At 42.0% G+C, this 16,388-nt stretch overlaps 1 protein-coding gene across 5 annotated transcripts in view; it reads left to right on the top strand.

Moving 5' to 3' along the window:
- TMEM131 (transmembrane protein 131) overlaps positions 1–10,220 on the top strand; it is a 102,137-nt gene extending 91,917 nt beyond the window's left edge. For 2 of the 5 annotated variants that reach the window (XM_075711160.1, XM_075711166.1), the window contains 9 exons: positions 188–315; positions 1,762–1,886; positions 2,036–2,194; positions 2,945–3,119; positions 3,472–3,593; positions 3,699–3,795; positions 4,895–4,992; positions 6,279–6,442; positions 9,887–10,220. In XM_075711160.1, coding sequence (XP_075567275.1) covers positions 188–315; positions 1,762–1,886; positions 2,036–2,194; positions 2,945–3,119; positions 3,472–3,593; positions 3,699–3,795; positions 4,895–4,992; positions 6,279–6,442; positions 9,887–10,183 — 1,365 coding nt within the window. In that variant the 3' untranslated portion in view covers positions 10,184–10,220. Of the gene's footprint in view, positions 1–187; positions 316–1,761; positions 1,887–2,035; positions 2,195–2,944; positions 3,120–3,471; positions 3,594–3,698; positions 3,796–4,894; positions 4,993–6,278; positions 6,443–9,886 lie in introns of those variants that run through there. The other 3 variants (XM_075711173.1, XM_075711178.1, XM_075711185.1) reach the window with 3 other exon arrangements.
- Positions 10,221–16,388: the final 6,168 nt, after the last annotated feature.

The raw sequence follows: 16,388 nt of genomic DNA on the forward strand, positions 1-16,388 counted from the left end.
GAAAAATAGATACCACGTTTTATAGGTATACTCAGTAGGTAGTAAAAAGGATACCTTCGATGCTGCAAAAATGCTCATGTTTTCAAATAGCATTCTTTCCTCAGCCCTATTTATACTATGTATGTTGTGATGCAAGAGGGACTTGACTGCCATGAATATTAACATGTTATTATAACATCTTTTACAGGAACCTGAAAAGCAAAAGGGAAAAGTTATACCAGAAAAACCTGAAAATGAAATAGTCCAAGTAAAACAGAAAACTAAAAAACTTCTAACAAGTATCAAGAAAGAAATCCCTGTAGATGTGAAAACGAGGTAAGCATAACAAAGGCTTTTTAGTAGAGAAGGCATCGTGTTTGAAGGGAAGATAGTTTGATAAAAATCTGCGTATTCGACTGTTGTGGCTGCCAGTCTGGCTAATGCCAACAGCAGATACCTTTAAGCAGCTTCCTCTTCCTTCCTGATATCAGGGAATATCTGAAGCTTGTAAATAATAAATTATTTAATGGGAATACAGTGCATAAATGAGAATTAAATCCAGAGAAGAAAAAAAATCAGGTTAAGCAGTGTTACGCTTTTTGTAACAGGTATCACATACACAAAATAGGGTTAATGTTTCTACGGGAGCTTCTAGCGGTAGCACAGTAAGCCAGCGCTCACGAGTGCCTTTCTTGCCCTTGGTGAGATTACAGCCAGGCAATTTCCTTTTTTGTATCACAGAGTAAGATCAGAGTCTTGGATATGTTATTAAAGGAGGCTGCTGCTCCTGCCAGTCCCTTTCTCTTACTGGCAGGTGGTTGATTGCAGATGACAGAAAGGGGAAAAACGAAGAACCTTAGTTTTAATGTATCTAGTTTATTCTGAAATAGTATTCTGAAATCAGATCGGTATCCAAGTGCCACAATAGTAAACTTCACCAAACTGAGGCACGGTGTACTGGCTTGTGTTTTCCCTGTTGCTGTAATTAATACTAGACTAACTGGGATTAGTAGTTAGAATAAATTAATTTTATTCAAAATATTGCTGAAAACATTGCCTCACAAAGTTTCCTCCTTATCTTACTCCTTCTTACTGTTATCTACTTTCCTTTATCATATAAATCACAAGTTCATTATGTGTGACAGTATTCAAAGGCCACAGTGAGAGCTGGTTTGGAATTCTGCTGCAAGAAATGGGTTAAAATAGTTCCTCCATAGAAAGTTTGAGAGACATAATCAAATGGCTGCAGAAAAAGAACAATATATAACCAAATTAATTTGGTGGTGGGTTTGAGTAGTTTTATGTCATCGACTAAAAGATGATCCTGTACATCCAGGACAATAGTGTATCAGGAGCATATGAGCTAACAAGAGTGTGTGGAGGCAGAGTAGAAAAACAGCAGTTGCCATCTCTTGTTGCCTCTGTATAATCAAGCAGGTTTTGTAATCCTGGAGCTCCAGGATGAAAGCTTGTCCTGGAAGGTGAGTGAGCCCTAATAAATATGCGGAGCGGTGTGGGTACAAAATGAGCCAGGGCTAGGAAGGGTGGAGTTGCATATAGGAGAAATACAAAACTCTGCTTACAAATAGCTTTGAAGATGAGCACAAGTTTGACATAAGAAAGCCATAGGAGACCAGTCTTCTGTAAGACTGTATGGTGCATCTATATATAAAAAATACATATATATATATAAAAAAAAGAAAAAAAAAAATATATATAAGAAAATCTCCTCTTCAGCACTTCAGAGAGCTTAAAATTAAATGGATCTCTGTTTTTATTTAGTTCCTTGGAATTGTCTTGTACTCCCCCGCTGGAAAACAAGCAGCGCAAAACCTTTCCATCCAAGATATCTACACAGCACCTTTTGATGAATGGGTCTAAATCAAGAAACCTCCCCAAAACGAGAGGTAGTGTGAGGTTATTTTTTATAAATACCTTGGGAGTTTTATTTGGCTGTTTGTAACCTCTCTTGAGTGCTTAATTCTAAGTGTGGTGTGAGAAGAAAGTTGTTCAGTTTACTATCCACGGACTTGCTTTTCTTCTGTTGTTTGAATAGGTCCAAACAGTAAGTTAATGGAGAGCAGGCCATCAGTATTAGCAAAATTTCTCCCTGGTGGTTCTGGACAGGAGCTAGGAAACACCAGCAGCTCAGAAGGGGAAAAGGATTCTCCACCACCAGAGTGGGACTCTGTGCCTCTTCACAAAGCTGGCAGCTGTAAGTAATCACGAGAGGATGACAGAATTAGTCTTCTGCAATGAGTATCCGTAGGTAGCCTTGGTCTGTTTATAGATCTTCCTGTCTTTTTTTCCACTGCATAGTGGTGCACCCGTTTTCTGCTGTAGGCCTCATACTGATAGCAGCTGGTATGATTTGGGAGGTTTGAAAACTGCATGGGCAGAACATGGGCCGTTCAGCAGTTCTTCAGTGATGAATGTGATTCAGAAGCTGCTGGGAAAATTGAGGAAATGAGAAGTACTGCTCAAAACAAAATGTATTTTCTACAGCAGAAGGGGTTTTGCTTGGTCAAATCTGCTGCAGCCAAAGTTGAAACTAATTACATGATTTGTCCTTGAGAGGGAAACACTGAAAACGCCTTAATACAGTGGCTAGCGTGGGGCACTGTTACAAGCTTTTTGGTTTTGTTAAGTCCCTTTGTGGGAACCGAATCACCTTCCTCTTGGTTGCCTGCACATATAGTTATCCCTCCCCACAGCGCTCACTTAGAAAGCTTCTTTCTTCTGTACAGATCGCTTTATCGTGGTGCTTTTATTGCAATACAGCCTCTCTGAAAATAGGTAGTAAACCTGAATAATGATAGGTGACTGTAGAGAAGGAGCTACTTTGATGACTGGGATCAGCCTTTGTCACAGTTCCTCGATCTGAACAGAAAGGAGAGCAGAAGTTTGAGAAGCCTTTGTTTTAACATAAATACTACAGGAAAGTGTTTTGTGTTTCTCTTTATAGCTACGGACAACCTTTATAAACTCTCTTTACAAACCCTGAACGCAGATGCTTTCCTGAAACAGCGACAGCCCTCGCCAACACCTGCCTCTCCGTCTCCTCCTCCTCCTCCTGCATCTTTAGCTTTTGGGCCCCGAGGGGGCACTTACAGCAGCATTGTGAACAGCAGCTGCAGCAAGTGAGTCCAAATCTGCACCTCGTGAGTCCAAATCTGCACCTCCTACTGATTTCCCAAGCACAGAACACTTGTGGAACCCACGTGCTTCATACACTGCATCTCCGTTTTCTCAGACCCATTTCCTCTTCCCATGGAAACTGCTTTTTTGCAGATACTACTGTGCATATCTTACCATGCTATTTATATTTTTCTGGGGTTTCTTACGACTTGGTAGATCGGAAAAATGTGCAATTACATGAACTGTTGAGCTGTTGTTAACATTTTCACGAATGCTGCTTTTTAAATCAAAATGCTTAAGTCCAAAACCTTACTTTTTTTTTTTTCTTTTTTTTTTTTTCTCCTCTCCTTTAAGTGAAACGAAAAGCAAGCAGCCTAACGGTACCAAACATAAACTGGCAAAGGCAGCTTCTCTTCCAGGCAGGAATGGTAACCCCACTTTTGCTGCTGTAGCTGCAGGTTATGACAAGAGCCCAGGTACTAGAACCAGTTTGGAGTTCTGAGTATTTCCCAAATACTCTGTTATTTTGGGGGGGAGGGGGGTGTATTTATTTTATTCATTTTATATATATATTCTTGCAGGTGGCAGTGGTTTACCAAAGGTTTCTCCAAGCAAGATGGATGTTTCCAGCAATACCAGCATTTCCCACACAGTTGTTGACAGTGATGGCTCTGACAGGTAATTTTTACATTCTCTAGGCAAATACCTAGGCCTCTAGAAAAGAAGATTGTAAGCTGTTAATGGCATTTTGAAGGTAGTGACAGAATTCATTCTGGTTCCTTTTTCTTTTTTTCCTTTTTTTTTTTTTAACCTGTTTTTTTTAAAGTCTGGGCATAGCATCTCTCACCTTGCAAAAAAAATTTAGAAATTAACGAGTGACTCAGGAGTAAAGAGAAGGGTGTTCTGGATGTGATGGTGGCTTTCTCCCCCTCATTCTCAGTAACTCAACAATCTTCTCTTCCCTGGGCATCCAAACAATGAGAAATCAGCTTGGCTCTTTCAGTATTGAGGAGTGTGAACCAAGGTCACTTGAAATAGTGTACGGGCAGAATATCTTGCTGTACAGCAGCATCTTTCACGCCCAGTTCCAACACTGATACCAGAACTATCGCTGGGCTTTGCGTTAGGAGGAGGAGCAGAATACAGCTGCGCTCAGTCACGTTCCCCAAGGCATGGTGTCTTTTGATACGCTTTGGCAGTGCACGTCTGTCTCGGTTGTAAAAAGCAGTGAGCGTCTCGTAACCTTTCTGGAATAGGAAAGAGACTTGAATTCAAGTTTCAATATGCAAAGGAATCGCTCTTCTGAGCAAAGTTTGTTGGTGGAGTTTTGGTTTGTTTTTGTAAATGTTTATCACTGGTTCCAGTTAACTCATCTGTATTTTCAAGAAGCTTGCCCACAAGTTAGAGTGTGAGCATTTGTATTCCTTCTGAGTGGTTCTAAATTTTATCTGCTTGTCAAAAAAACTGCGCTATGGCTTGGTCCCTATATGTGTTCTGAAAAACTGAGCAAAAGGGCTACTCAGGTTTGTGCCGGAGCTCAGTCTACAGATTAAAGAGCTTTATATCTAGAGCAGTGTGTCAGTCCAAAGTGGATGTATACACAGGAAAATGGTATTTCATTGAAATCTATTGTTAAAACAAAAATAAGCTGATTTCCTAACTCTTAATCATCATTAAATATGTATATATATTTGTATATAGATTAGTAAGTCAATCTTGTTGGTAGTACTGTGTTAATGAGTTGTATATTGCTTTCCCATTACTCCGTAATACTTAGTTCGGGTTTGTGGAGTCCTATCAGCAATCCCAGCAGTCCTGACTTCACACCTCTCAATTCATTCTCTGCATTTGGACATTCTTTCAACTTAACTGGAGGTGAGTTTTTGTTTTCAAATATTTTCCGTATTCAAATACTGGTAAAGAAATGCTGTGTCTCCATTCCACTGGTCTAAATTCAGGTACTGTTCCCATCCCTGCCTCTAAAAAGGATGACTATGTAGGAAAGCGTGTTAGAAATTTGGTGTTGATTTCTGTGTTTCAGTCCAGAGAGAGTTAGTGGAAACTCTTAGAGTGTTTGTTGGGCTGGAAATACTTGGTTTTGAAATTTCTTGGTTTCAGTAAAATTTCTTGATACTTGTTTTTTCCTGAGTCTTCCTCCCTTCCATTCTTCCCCCTGAAGCTTTACTGTAGGTCTTTAAAAGTGTGCCATGGGGCCTGTGGTTTCCTGAACACTTCACACCTGCGTAAAACCATTGCTCTATAAATGAGGCAATGGCCCATCCCTCGTGTTGCTTTCCTCTTGTGTTTTCCTCCAGCGTTTGTATAGCTGCATGATGAACTGATGCATACCAAAACTGCTGTTAATTCCTGTGTTTAAATCTTTAGCTAAACATTCCATAAGTGACTACTGAGATGGGCCTTGATGCAGGCAGGCGATACTGTAGGGTGCAGATGCCCTGCGTACTTACTGTACTGTATGTCTACAGAAAAATGCTGGGGGTCTGCAGTCAATAGCAGCTGCTGCTGTGGGGTTCTTTCATCTTCATTGACAACACTTGGCACCAGACTTTGAGGGGCTGCAGTAAGATGCCCGAGATCAGTTCTGTGTGCGGGGACAAAGGTGAACCACAAGCACTGGTGCCGCCCTCTCCTGCTCATGGCAGAGATGGGGTCTGGGCTGGGGCACAGCTAGTGCTGCCTCCCATACCAGGAGTTACCTGGGAAGGGAGCGCTGGGAGGCAAATGAGTGCTGCCATTACGAGAGGCTCCTTCAGCCCAGTCGCTTACTCCACCTGCAGTTAACTTGTTCTAGGGAACTGCTGGGACTGTTGGTATTGCTGTGCTTCTGTCCAGTTCCCTGACTGTTTGCTTTTGGGTAGATAATATCAGGAACCAAACAAATCCCATAGACTGATACTGAATTATACACAGTAGGCGTATAACTCTTTTTCACCACTAAAACCACGATTCTAACTTTGTAGCCACCATCTGATATAGGGCAAATGAGATCTGTGTTACTGTGTGACCTCTTGTAATTTCAGTTCTTGCACTGCAGCAGGACCTGCTAGAAAAATACAGGAAATAACGGAAGAGTATTAGTCTGCTGTGGCTCTTGGAAAAAGAGGAAGAGTAATTTATGTTTTATTTAATTTCATTTTTAGAGGTTTTTAGCAAACTTGGTTTAGCTCGATCTGCTTATGGGCAGGATGTTCAGAGAAACTGGAGTGAATTCAATAATGTTCCATCATCCATCTGGGATCCTTCAGCTACGGATTCTGTACCCTCCTGGCCAACAAGCTCGAGTTCCCCGACTCATACAACTGCAGTAAGTATTCGGTACAAATACAGCGTTTTAGTACTGTTACCAACCTGTTCTGTATCTGCCATCTAATTTCATTTAGAGGATTCTTAAATTGGGTGGAAAAAAGTCAGCTGAAGAATAAAGGAAAAGGGAAGCTATACGTATTCATCACTCTGCGTGGTTAAGTTGACATGGCTGTTGGACAAAGAGTGATTAGTCTGCTCGCTTGTGGATGATGAATCCACGTAAATTGCTTCACATAAAAATATTTCTCACAAGAGCATCTTGTGGCACTTACAAAGGTGTGTTCCATTCCCACGTGCTTCAGGATTGTGGAAAGAGCCGTTCTGCTCCTGTGCTGTGGCTGGACACTGCCTCCGTCACTTCCAGTTTGATGGACAGTTGCAAAGTAGCCAATATAATAACTTTCAGACTTTGATTCTGCTTCCTGAATCCAGCATTGCATCTACTTTTAAATCAACAAAAGATCAAAAAAACCCTTAATCTAAGAGACCTCAGATGTATTCTTTTCAGCTTAGAAAAAACACTAAAGGACTGAGGATAAGGTGAAGCCTTTAAACTGACTACTGATTTTGATGGAGATCTTGAGTATAGCCAAAGAAGAAGAAAAACCAACTTTTAAACAGATTGTAGCACTGCACTCTCATCCTTGTGCCTCTCTGTCTGTCAGAATAAAACTTATACCACAACAGCTGTCTTCAGTGCCAGCTGAAATCGTTCTTCATCTTGTCTTCTGAAAATGTTTTTGTAGTGAGTAAGAAGCAGTGTTTACGTCACCTGGTAGCAGCTCAGATGCAGTGGGGGAAGGCGGGGGGCAGGGGAGGCCGAAGAAGGTCACACAGCTTCTTGTAGTCACACACTCACTGATCCCACCCTTGTCATGCAGTTACAACTGTAGCTGTAACCTCACTAAAACTATGTAAGAGATTTTTGCTTTTTGGTCACATGGAGGGCAGATTTCTCAGCATTTGATAGAAGGAAGGATTGAGGACAACCAGAACAATCTCTCTAGCTCCTAACCTATTTCCTGGCCGCTTCTGAAAAATACCTGTAAGTGTGCTTCAGGAAGCATCGAGAGGGAAGCCAGACAAATGGTATAAAAGAATTCAGTCTCTCCCTTTAAATATTTTGATTGGGGGGGGAGCAGCATTTTATGAGCTTATTCAAGGAGAAGATCACTTAATAAACAAGCAGCAGCAAACAGGCTGAAATGTTCAAAGCGTTTTTAATGATAGTGACTTTTTTTCAAGTGCTTATGGTGAGCCAGAACAGGAAAACTTGGCTATTCCTGCCACTGAACCTCCTTGCTCTAAGTGCTAGATAAGAGAGCAGGTAGCAGGCCAGGGCCCTGTCCTTTTCTCCTGTCTGGCACAAGAGCCAAAGCTGTTCTTGCAGACAGCACTTACATAGCAGCTTCTGTGTTACCCTCTTTTCTAGGAAGGCTTCTGGGGGGTTGATTTTGATCATTCCCTTTCCTTATTCCTCTTGCTTTCCCATTTATGTATAACTGTGCTTCTGTACTAAATAGCATTTGACTTGATGGGTCCCATCTCCACTCAGGCCTTGCTGCATTGCTGGTACTTCTTCCCCAGTTTCGTTATAACCACAGTCCCTCACTCCTCTCTCCTCCATTTCCCTGCATGTAGTTCTGTCTGACAGCCACTTTCTACCTCCTTCCACCAGCCTTGAAAGGGAGCAGCAGTCTCATCTAAGGTACTCTTCTCTGCCACTCCTTTCCTGGTTGCTTCTACTTTATGAGCAATTGCCTTTCTACCAGGCTCTCCCAAATGCTTTTGGGACACATAGGAATAGTTCCTGGCTCTTGCCCACAGGAGGAAATAGGGTGGACTTTTAGTGTGTTAGGGTTGGTGGCTGAGCAGCAGAATGAGTGTTTCCTGCTGTAGGCTTAGTAGTCTAATGCTTTAGAGCTTAAATAGAACCATTTAGTTATATAACAGTAATGAACTGTGACCCTAGTTTGGCTCAACTTCTCAGTGACACTAGAGAGTCCTCATGACATCGGCCCAGTTAGCCCCTCAGTGTGCTCAAAACTCCTGTCTGACCCTTGCTATCGCATTCTTTGAGGACCCTTTGGTCATGTGTTAGTGTCCAGCCAGTTTCAGGTATGATTAGACTGAGCATGTCTTCATTCCAGGGGAGAAAATAAAAACCTGACATGAAGACGTTTTAAGAGTTTACCTTGCTTACTTTTCTAAAGGGATTTTTACTTTAATCTTCAGATGCAGAGTACACTGATACTGGTTAACCTTTAGTGTGCATTCTCTGAGGGCTGAGATCTTGGGAAGGGATGCCCTTTCTCCACCCAGTAAATCCAAACATAAGGATGTTTGTACCTTATAGCACATACTCAACAAGTCCACTGCCTTTTTCAATGTATCAAGTTTACTGTATATTTGCAAATTGAATTTACAGCATATGTACGTTAAATCTATTGGCACTGAGGTATGTAGTGCGTGAAGCCTACATGTAGCAGGTTCTGTGCTAATATTAGCATGAAAGTTATGCTAACCTTTCTCATCTCCATCTTGGGCTGCTTCCGGGTATCACTTTCCACCACACCATGGGTTAGATTCCTCTGCTTGTTGCTTGCTACTGTTTGGGCTTTAATAAAACAGCTGACAAAACCTGGGCCATCTTCCTTTCTGCATGTGTTCTCTAGGCTTGCTGTACCTGTCCTATGCATCCTAAATGCATTTGTGACATGTTGCAGCACACCTGCATCTGCACCATGACCATTTGTCAGAGACTTCCAGATGTCTTGAGCCAGGACAGACTTACTGGAACTCCATGACAAATGGCCAGTTCTCCAGTCCCCTCTCCCTTCTGGAGAAATTTTGGATGGGGGAAAAAGTATATACTGGGAATGTGGGGAGGTACAGTGGGGCTGAACACAGGTAGGTTCATCCAAAATGTACAATTTATAACAGATATGTCTGAATACAAGGAGGTAAGTTGGCAAACAACCAAAAAAAGATCAAGGAATAGATTTCATTGCTACCTTCCATTACAACTTGAGTTTTGTGGGTTTTTCGAGACCTGAACCATATTTATCTACCTCATTGTAACTAGTTTAATTAAGCTTGAGCCTTTTGGCCCTTGTGTGTTAAAAGCTTGACTACTAGTAGTGCTTAAATTAGTAATGGTATGGGGATGTATAAGCTCAAATGAAAATGGCTTAAAAGCCTGTACTGTAACTGCACTCTGCAGCCCATTCAGTTACCAGACACATTTGGTGACCGTTAGTAGTGTGGTTCCTCTGGGCAAGCTCTAGTAAAGGGAGTTCAAAACTCCATGTTGCAGTGAAGAGGGAAGGGGTTCCACAGCAGGCTTGCTGCTGCTTAGATACTTTTCTTTCAGGGGTGCTGTAAACAAGGTAAAAATGGAGGTTACCAAACTGCTACTTACCTGGCTCTGTCTTTACTGCAGTCGATCCTTGGCAACCCAAGCGGCCTGTGGTCCACCACTCCGTTCAGCAGTTCCATTTGGTCAAGTAATCTCAACAGTGGCCTTCCCTTCACCACTCCAACAAACGCGTTGTCAGGCATTGATCTCATGGGTAGTGAAAACTCCTCCGCTGCTGCTCCTCCACCCGCTGCTGCCACCGTTGCCAATCCTGCTGAAGACATGGGACAGACCTACAATCCTTGGAGAATTTGGAGCCCAACAATTGGAAGAAGAAGTTCAGATCCTTGGTCTAATTCACACTATCCTCATGAAAACTGAAGTTAAGCAAAAGGAAAGAACTCTTATCCAGGTCATGATGCAATTCTGAATGCAAATTTTTGAAACATCATTTTCAGGCTGTTGCTGGTCATTGCTCCCCCCCTCCCCCCTGCCAGTCATGCTTTCATCACTTGCTCCTTTTTAAAGTCTGTCCTGCAATATGGTAGTGTGAGATTGCAGATAAGCTTGAAAAAGCCTGGGTGTGGTCACAAATCCCAACTACAGCTGAAGCCTGTAAATCTGAACAATTTCACTGGTTTCATATTTTGACATCTGCCATCTTTATTTAGGAAACAATTTGAACTATAAAATAAGTGGTCCTGGCATGCAATACTTCTATGAAAAGTACTGGTTTGGGTTTTTAAATTTTTTCCAGTATTATCCTCCAAGTTCTAATTTAAAGTCAAAAGGCACTTTGTGCTAAAATGCAGAGTATTTTTTTAAAATAAGGCTGTCTTTGTTAACACAGGTTCTAAGAATGTTTAAAAAAAAAAAAAACACAACAACAACAAAACCAACACAAAACCTTAAGAGCAAAATGGCTGAATGTAACAGCATTCTGTTGAGACTGTAATACACGGTCTGTGGTGTTTGTACATTTGTAAACCTGAATGCATTTTTAAGTTGAACCGAAATGCACGCAGCCAAGACTTGTGGAAGAAACAAGATACCTTGTGCATTTCTTATGGATACAACTTTGGGTTGTACTTTAAAATAAATACTGCTTTTTTTCAAGATCTGTGTGCTGTAATTCTGTTCTCCTGGTATTTTCTGAACTTGTGCGTGCATGAATCCACTTGGCAGTGGTAGCCTTCAGGCTCATAGTGCCTATATGAACAGAAACTTCACTGCAGATGAAACCTGGCTTCTCAACAGCGTGGGTTTGTATAGCAGTAGAGAATTCGAAATTGTTTTCAGGGTTACACAGTGCCACCCACTCAAAAATTTGCTGGATAGCAAAATGCTGGAAAGATGTCTACACTGTTTAAGTTTCCAAGTATTGGGCATAGTAGCAGCTGCTGCTGTTTATGCTATGCCCATACCTTTGTAATGCTGTTCTTGTATAGGTCTGAACAAGAACTTTTACTATTTTTAGATACGATTTGTCTGTCCCTTTAAGGTGCCTGTTTCCCTTCATTAACAGCACGGCAAGCCCCAGTGACTACATATATTCATCTGAGCTAAGGCCAGGTAAAAATGAACCCTTCCATACAAGAAAGCATTACAGACACTAGCAATGTAAATTTGCTTATGACTCAGTGGCACTGCTTACAATTTACAGCAGCAGATTTTTATCAGAATCCATCCCTTAAAAGGGTACCAACTCTATATTTTAGTTAAAACCTTTATGCTACAAGGAATATTGTATGTGTCAGATTGCTGTTTTCTTGCTGCCACCAGCAGAAGCTTGAAGATACAGATCTCTGAAATGGGAACTTGCTGGAACTCCTTTGTTCTTAAAATTTGGGTATTTCTAGAACCACGCAAGGTCATGAAATGTTCAACTTGGATTTGTATGCAATTTCTGAGTAACTGGGCCATCAAGTCTCTCACTGCATGCAAAATAAAGAATAAGTAGTTAAGCTACTGACGTGCCAGGGCCTGCTTCTCCATACGTGGAAATTGGGAAGATAACTAGCAGTAACTTCAAGGTGAAAGAAGCTGCTTAAGTTAATGTGCCATCTCTTTTTTTCCCAGCAGGTGTTTATATTAGAATTGATTCCATGAAGGATAGAAGCAGAAATGAATTCTGAGATAATAATAGTCCTCAGTGGTTTAAGAAGTGGTGAGGGCAGGAAAAATTTTCTGCTTTAAAAACATTTCCCTTTGAACAAGACAAGGCAACACATAAGTAATTTAGACTTTTTTTCCCAAAAAATATAATTAAATAACTTTAGTTCCAGGGGTGAAACAACCTGAACTATCAAGATCTCTGACACACAGTTTTCAGTTTCCTCAGAGAGGAGAAAGCATGTTCTTCTCCCCAAATTTATAAGGAAAATGTCCTAGGCCTGAAGACTTCTTACTTCTAAGTGTCCTATCTTTCCTCCCTCTACTCAAAGGTTATTTTGGAGACCACCTTCACTCTGTTCTGCCTAGTTAAAGAAAGCAAAAGAGCTGCCTTAAAATGAAGTCCTAACTGTAATTTACAGAATTTAGGTGAAATAAAATCTGGGCAAAAGTTAGGTATTTCTAAAGTTAGGTATTTCTGTGTATGGTAAGTACATGTATAACACAGATTTTGCTGCCTTCTCCCTGAGGTGTCTACCTGACAGCTTTTATGGTATAGTCACTCTTTACATGCATTGAAAACATTTTTTAAATTGCTGAAAATTGGGGGGGGTGGAGTGTGATGAGCCAGAAGCATCCACAGACACCACAGAATAATAGAGAAGACAGACCTCTTATAATGAGGTAAAAATAAAACAACATGAGGTTTTGGCAAAGCACATGTCAAGTCTTCTATAAAAAATCTAGATGGGGTTGAAAATGTTGCAGCCTGCTGGAAGGACAGTTTCAGATAACATGGGGAGAAGTAAGGTCAAAAGCTCAGAAGCAAGGTTGGACTGTGTTTTCAAAAGCAGAATGAACAAGACTGAAGCTCAGACCATGAGGGAAGTTCCATCTCTAGTAAAAAGACCAGAGGAAAAAACAGCTTAAAGCACTTGGAAGTCAGGCTACCCTGGAAACCAGGGAGCTCACAGCCCTTCTGATAATTTAAAAACATTTCTTCAGAGCAGCATCAGGGCCAAGCTATCATGAGTCAGGTCTTCTCTTCCAGACCTGGAAGCTATGGGGAATACAATGTTCCCAGCAAGGAAGAGAAATAATGACTGTTAATTTTGATAATTGTTTTGGTACTCCAAAAGGGCAGTTCTCTTCTGCCAACTACAGATAGACTTTAAAAGCCTGAAAAGTTTCCGGGCTGTTCTTAAAATCAGAAAGCCTGAAGTAGGTAAGCATGGCCCTAACATGTGAAACCAGTTTAATTAGCATCAAAAAGCTCTTGAAAGGTATTAGAGATTTTGGTTAAGTGTAAGGCCATATCAGAACAGGATATAAAATTCCAGTCAAAGGACAGTTAGTGTTTATTTCACAGATACAGACACTTGGAATGAATGAACGTACCAAAGAACAGGTCTGGGCCTAGCCCTGGCCACAGCTCTGTCAGCAGCTGTACGTGCCAAAGCTTGGCCACTGCCCTGCGAGACAAGTACCCAGCTGGGGAAAATTCTAGGATGATGTAGGATGCAGAATGTGAGTAAAGAGCAGATTTTTCAACACTGGACCATCATGGTCGGATCATACTGACATTGTCCACTGGGCTCTAGCTGATCATGAACTGCCTGCCTGACCCAGTGAGAGGTAAAATGAAAGGTGCACAAGTGTTCACCTTCATGGGGTAAGAAGCTATCTTTCACTGCAACTGTTTCACCTGGAGTGATGTTTTACACTAAATATAGCTTTGACTTTGCCTTGTCTGTTTTCCCAACCTGTAATTATGAGCAAGTTTTCTGAGCTTCAGTGTTTTGGCCTCATGAAACAATGTCGACTTCAGCTCCCGATGAGTCAGCTCATTAGAAGAGAGCCATGCGCTGGGATTGGAAGTAACCCAGCTTCTACTGTACAATTGCTGCAACTGGAAGAGCATTCTGTCACCTCATTTTAAACAAGTTCTGCTTCAAAACTGAGTCTTTTGCCCAGTACCTGTTTTCATCTAATGCCTGTCAAGGATGGACTTGATGTTCAACCAGTGCTTTATTCACATCAATACTAAAGCAGTCTTCAGGATGATGGGATCAGCATGCTTTTCAGCAGCCCTCTGAATGCAACTACTAGCTATAATTACTACTACTTTGCTACTTAGATGCTGTGTGATCCAGCAGCGAATGGAGCGTGACTTTTTTTTTTTAAATATACAGCAAAGAAGAAATCAAACAACTAGAAAGCAAAGCCACAAGCATCTGCAGGAGACAGAGAAAATATAATGAGGCGCTAGCCTAAACTCTGGGGGACTAAAAAATTGAGAGTGTTAAGAGGCAATGAAACCCCTAATATCACTCTATTTGCTGGGATATGAGGACTGTCCTGAAAAAAACAGAACTGTGTAAAGGTAGCTGCTCATATCCAAAACCATCACTGGGCTCTGTCGATCTTGACCAGCAGATCACATTGCACCAAGAGAAATGCACAAAGTGGAGGGAAATGTCAAGAAAGCTATTACGGCCACTTCCTAAGGAAACCCCCTTAAGGGTTTGTTGGTTTTTTTCCCCCCAAGCTAGGACCACCTAGAAGTGGTCCTTCAGGAAGCACCCTGTATCTGAGACCTGACTTCACTCTCTATCTGCCTAGTGTGAAGCAAATGTTTGTGTCAGAGTGTCATTAACACTGGATAATGTGGGATTTTTTTTTGGGGGGGGGGGGTGGGGGGGGTGGTGGTGTTGGGGGGGGTATGCTCAGTCCTTCCTGAAGTTTTGCAAGAAAACACTCAAGTAGCCCATGAGTGGCAGTGGGAAGCGAGTGGGACATTCTAGCACTGCGATAACAGGATTTGCATGGGATACATCCCAGCAAGTACTTACAGGACGTGAAGCAGACTGCCCTGGAGTCTGAGCTGGACTCTCTTGCAAGCTGTGAAAAATCGCAGTTCCATGACTTGCCCTAAACAAGATGGGGCATCTGGAGTCTGGCATCCTACAAGAGACAAAAGGTATTGGCTGGGGGGGGGGGGGGGGGGGGGGGGGGGGGGAGATACCTCTAGGAAGAAGGTACAGGCTGTCCATTTTATAATTCTGGGGTTAATAAAATATTCCCAAGGTGGGGGGGGGTGGGGGGGACCTATTCTGGAAAGTTGTCTGGGCGTTTTTTTGGTTGTGTCCATAGGAGGATGAAGTCACTTGTGGTGTTTTGCCTTACTTACACAGAACTTGCTGGGAAGCAAGTGTACCAGGAAAGCAAGCACCTGGAGCGGCTTCTGCCTCACCCAGTATCACTCACTGGCCCATTCTGGAGTTATTTTCAGGGAAAACAACACTCACTGGAGAGATGGCATTAACCTGTTTTATGGCAATATAGAAGACAACAGAAGCTAGGGAGGCTGGCTCACTGCCTCTCAAGAGGGAAACAAAAGCTGGAATCAGATGAGAGACTAAAATGCTCCTGGTATGCTCCTTCACTAGCTGTTGTTGGCTTTCTGGAAGGGGAAAGGACTTTTAGCCCTGTTAGCTTTACATCCTCCTGGCATAGCCTGTCCTTAGCAGTCAAGTTAGTTACCAGCAAAATCCTGCCAACATTGGAGAGTTTGGCAATGAAGAATGAAGTTCCTAAAAACTACGCACCATTCTACATTAAAGGTGTATGAGTCAGCTTACGGCTTGCAGGGAAATTCCTGTTGTGCTGTATAAACTAGGAAGCTTTTTGGACAACAGTAATTTCAAGGAATATTCACTTATGTCTCATTGCAACCCAGCAACACAGAAGTTTCTTCCTATGAGCTTCTGATGCAGGTCTATGCCAAACCTTGCTCACATTTACCTGCCTGTCAAATTCTATTCTGCGGCCGAAGACTTGTCCTCTAATTTAAGGGAGGGGTGCAATGTAAAAACGAACACAGCTTAAGAAAACATCAGTAATGCCTTAACGCTTCAGTTAAACCAAGCAAAGGCCATGGCAGAATGGAGTATCTTACTACTTTGAAACATTGGGGGGGAAGACAGAAGGAATAAAACAGTTTAACTACATTCAGAAAGCTAGTGACAAATTCAGATTTCATGTACGTGTGAGGAAGGGAGGGAGGAAAGGCGGGATAAAAGAGGGTTCCTGTCTTTGAAGCAGCTGAACTCAACAGGCTAAAGAAATGCCTCAAAAGGGTAAGTCATCACAGCTCAAACAGAAAGCAAATGTCCGTGCTACCACAAGCGGCACACAGAATGTCTCACTGTTATGCAGAGCTTAATCTCAGCTGTGCAAATGTGGAACACGGTCACTGGCCATGAGTTGAACCCAGGGTTCCAGGTATGCGGAATGAGAATAAGGCACACTGCATACTGACTTAGTGCCCTTATATTGATCAACTGCATGCAAAAATCTATATGATGTAGTTATTAGAACAGTAGAAACTGAGTATTGCTGAAATCAGCAGGTTCAGCACCAGAGAGCTTCAGAAAATGCACAGTATTTGACTGTGCTGGCTTTGTTTTCAAAT

Source organism: Pelecanus crispus, chromosome 1 (genome assembly GCF_030463565.1).
Source record: "Pelecanus crispus isolate bPelCri1 chromosome 1, bPelCri1.pri, whole genome shotgun sequence".
NCBI classification, from domain to species: Eukaryota; Metazoa; Chordata; class Aves; order Pelecaniformes; family Pelecanidae; genus Pelecanus; species Pelecanus crispus.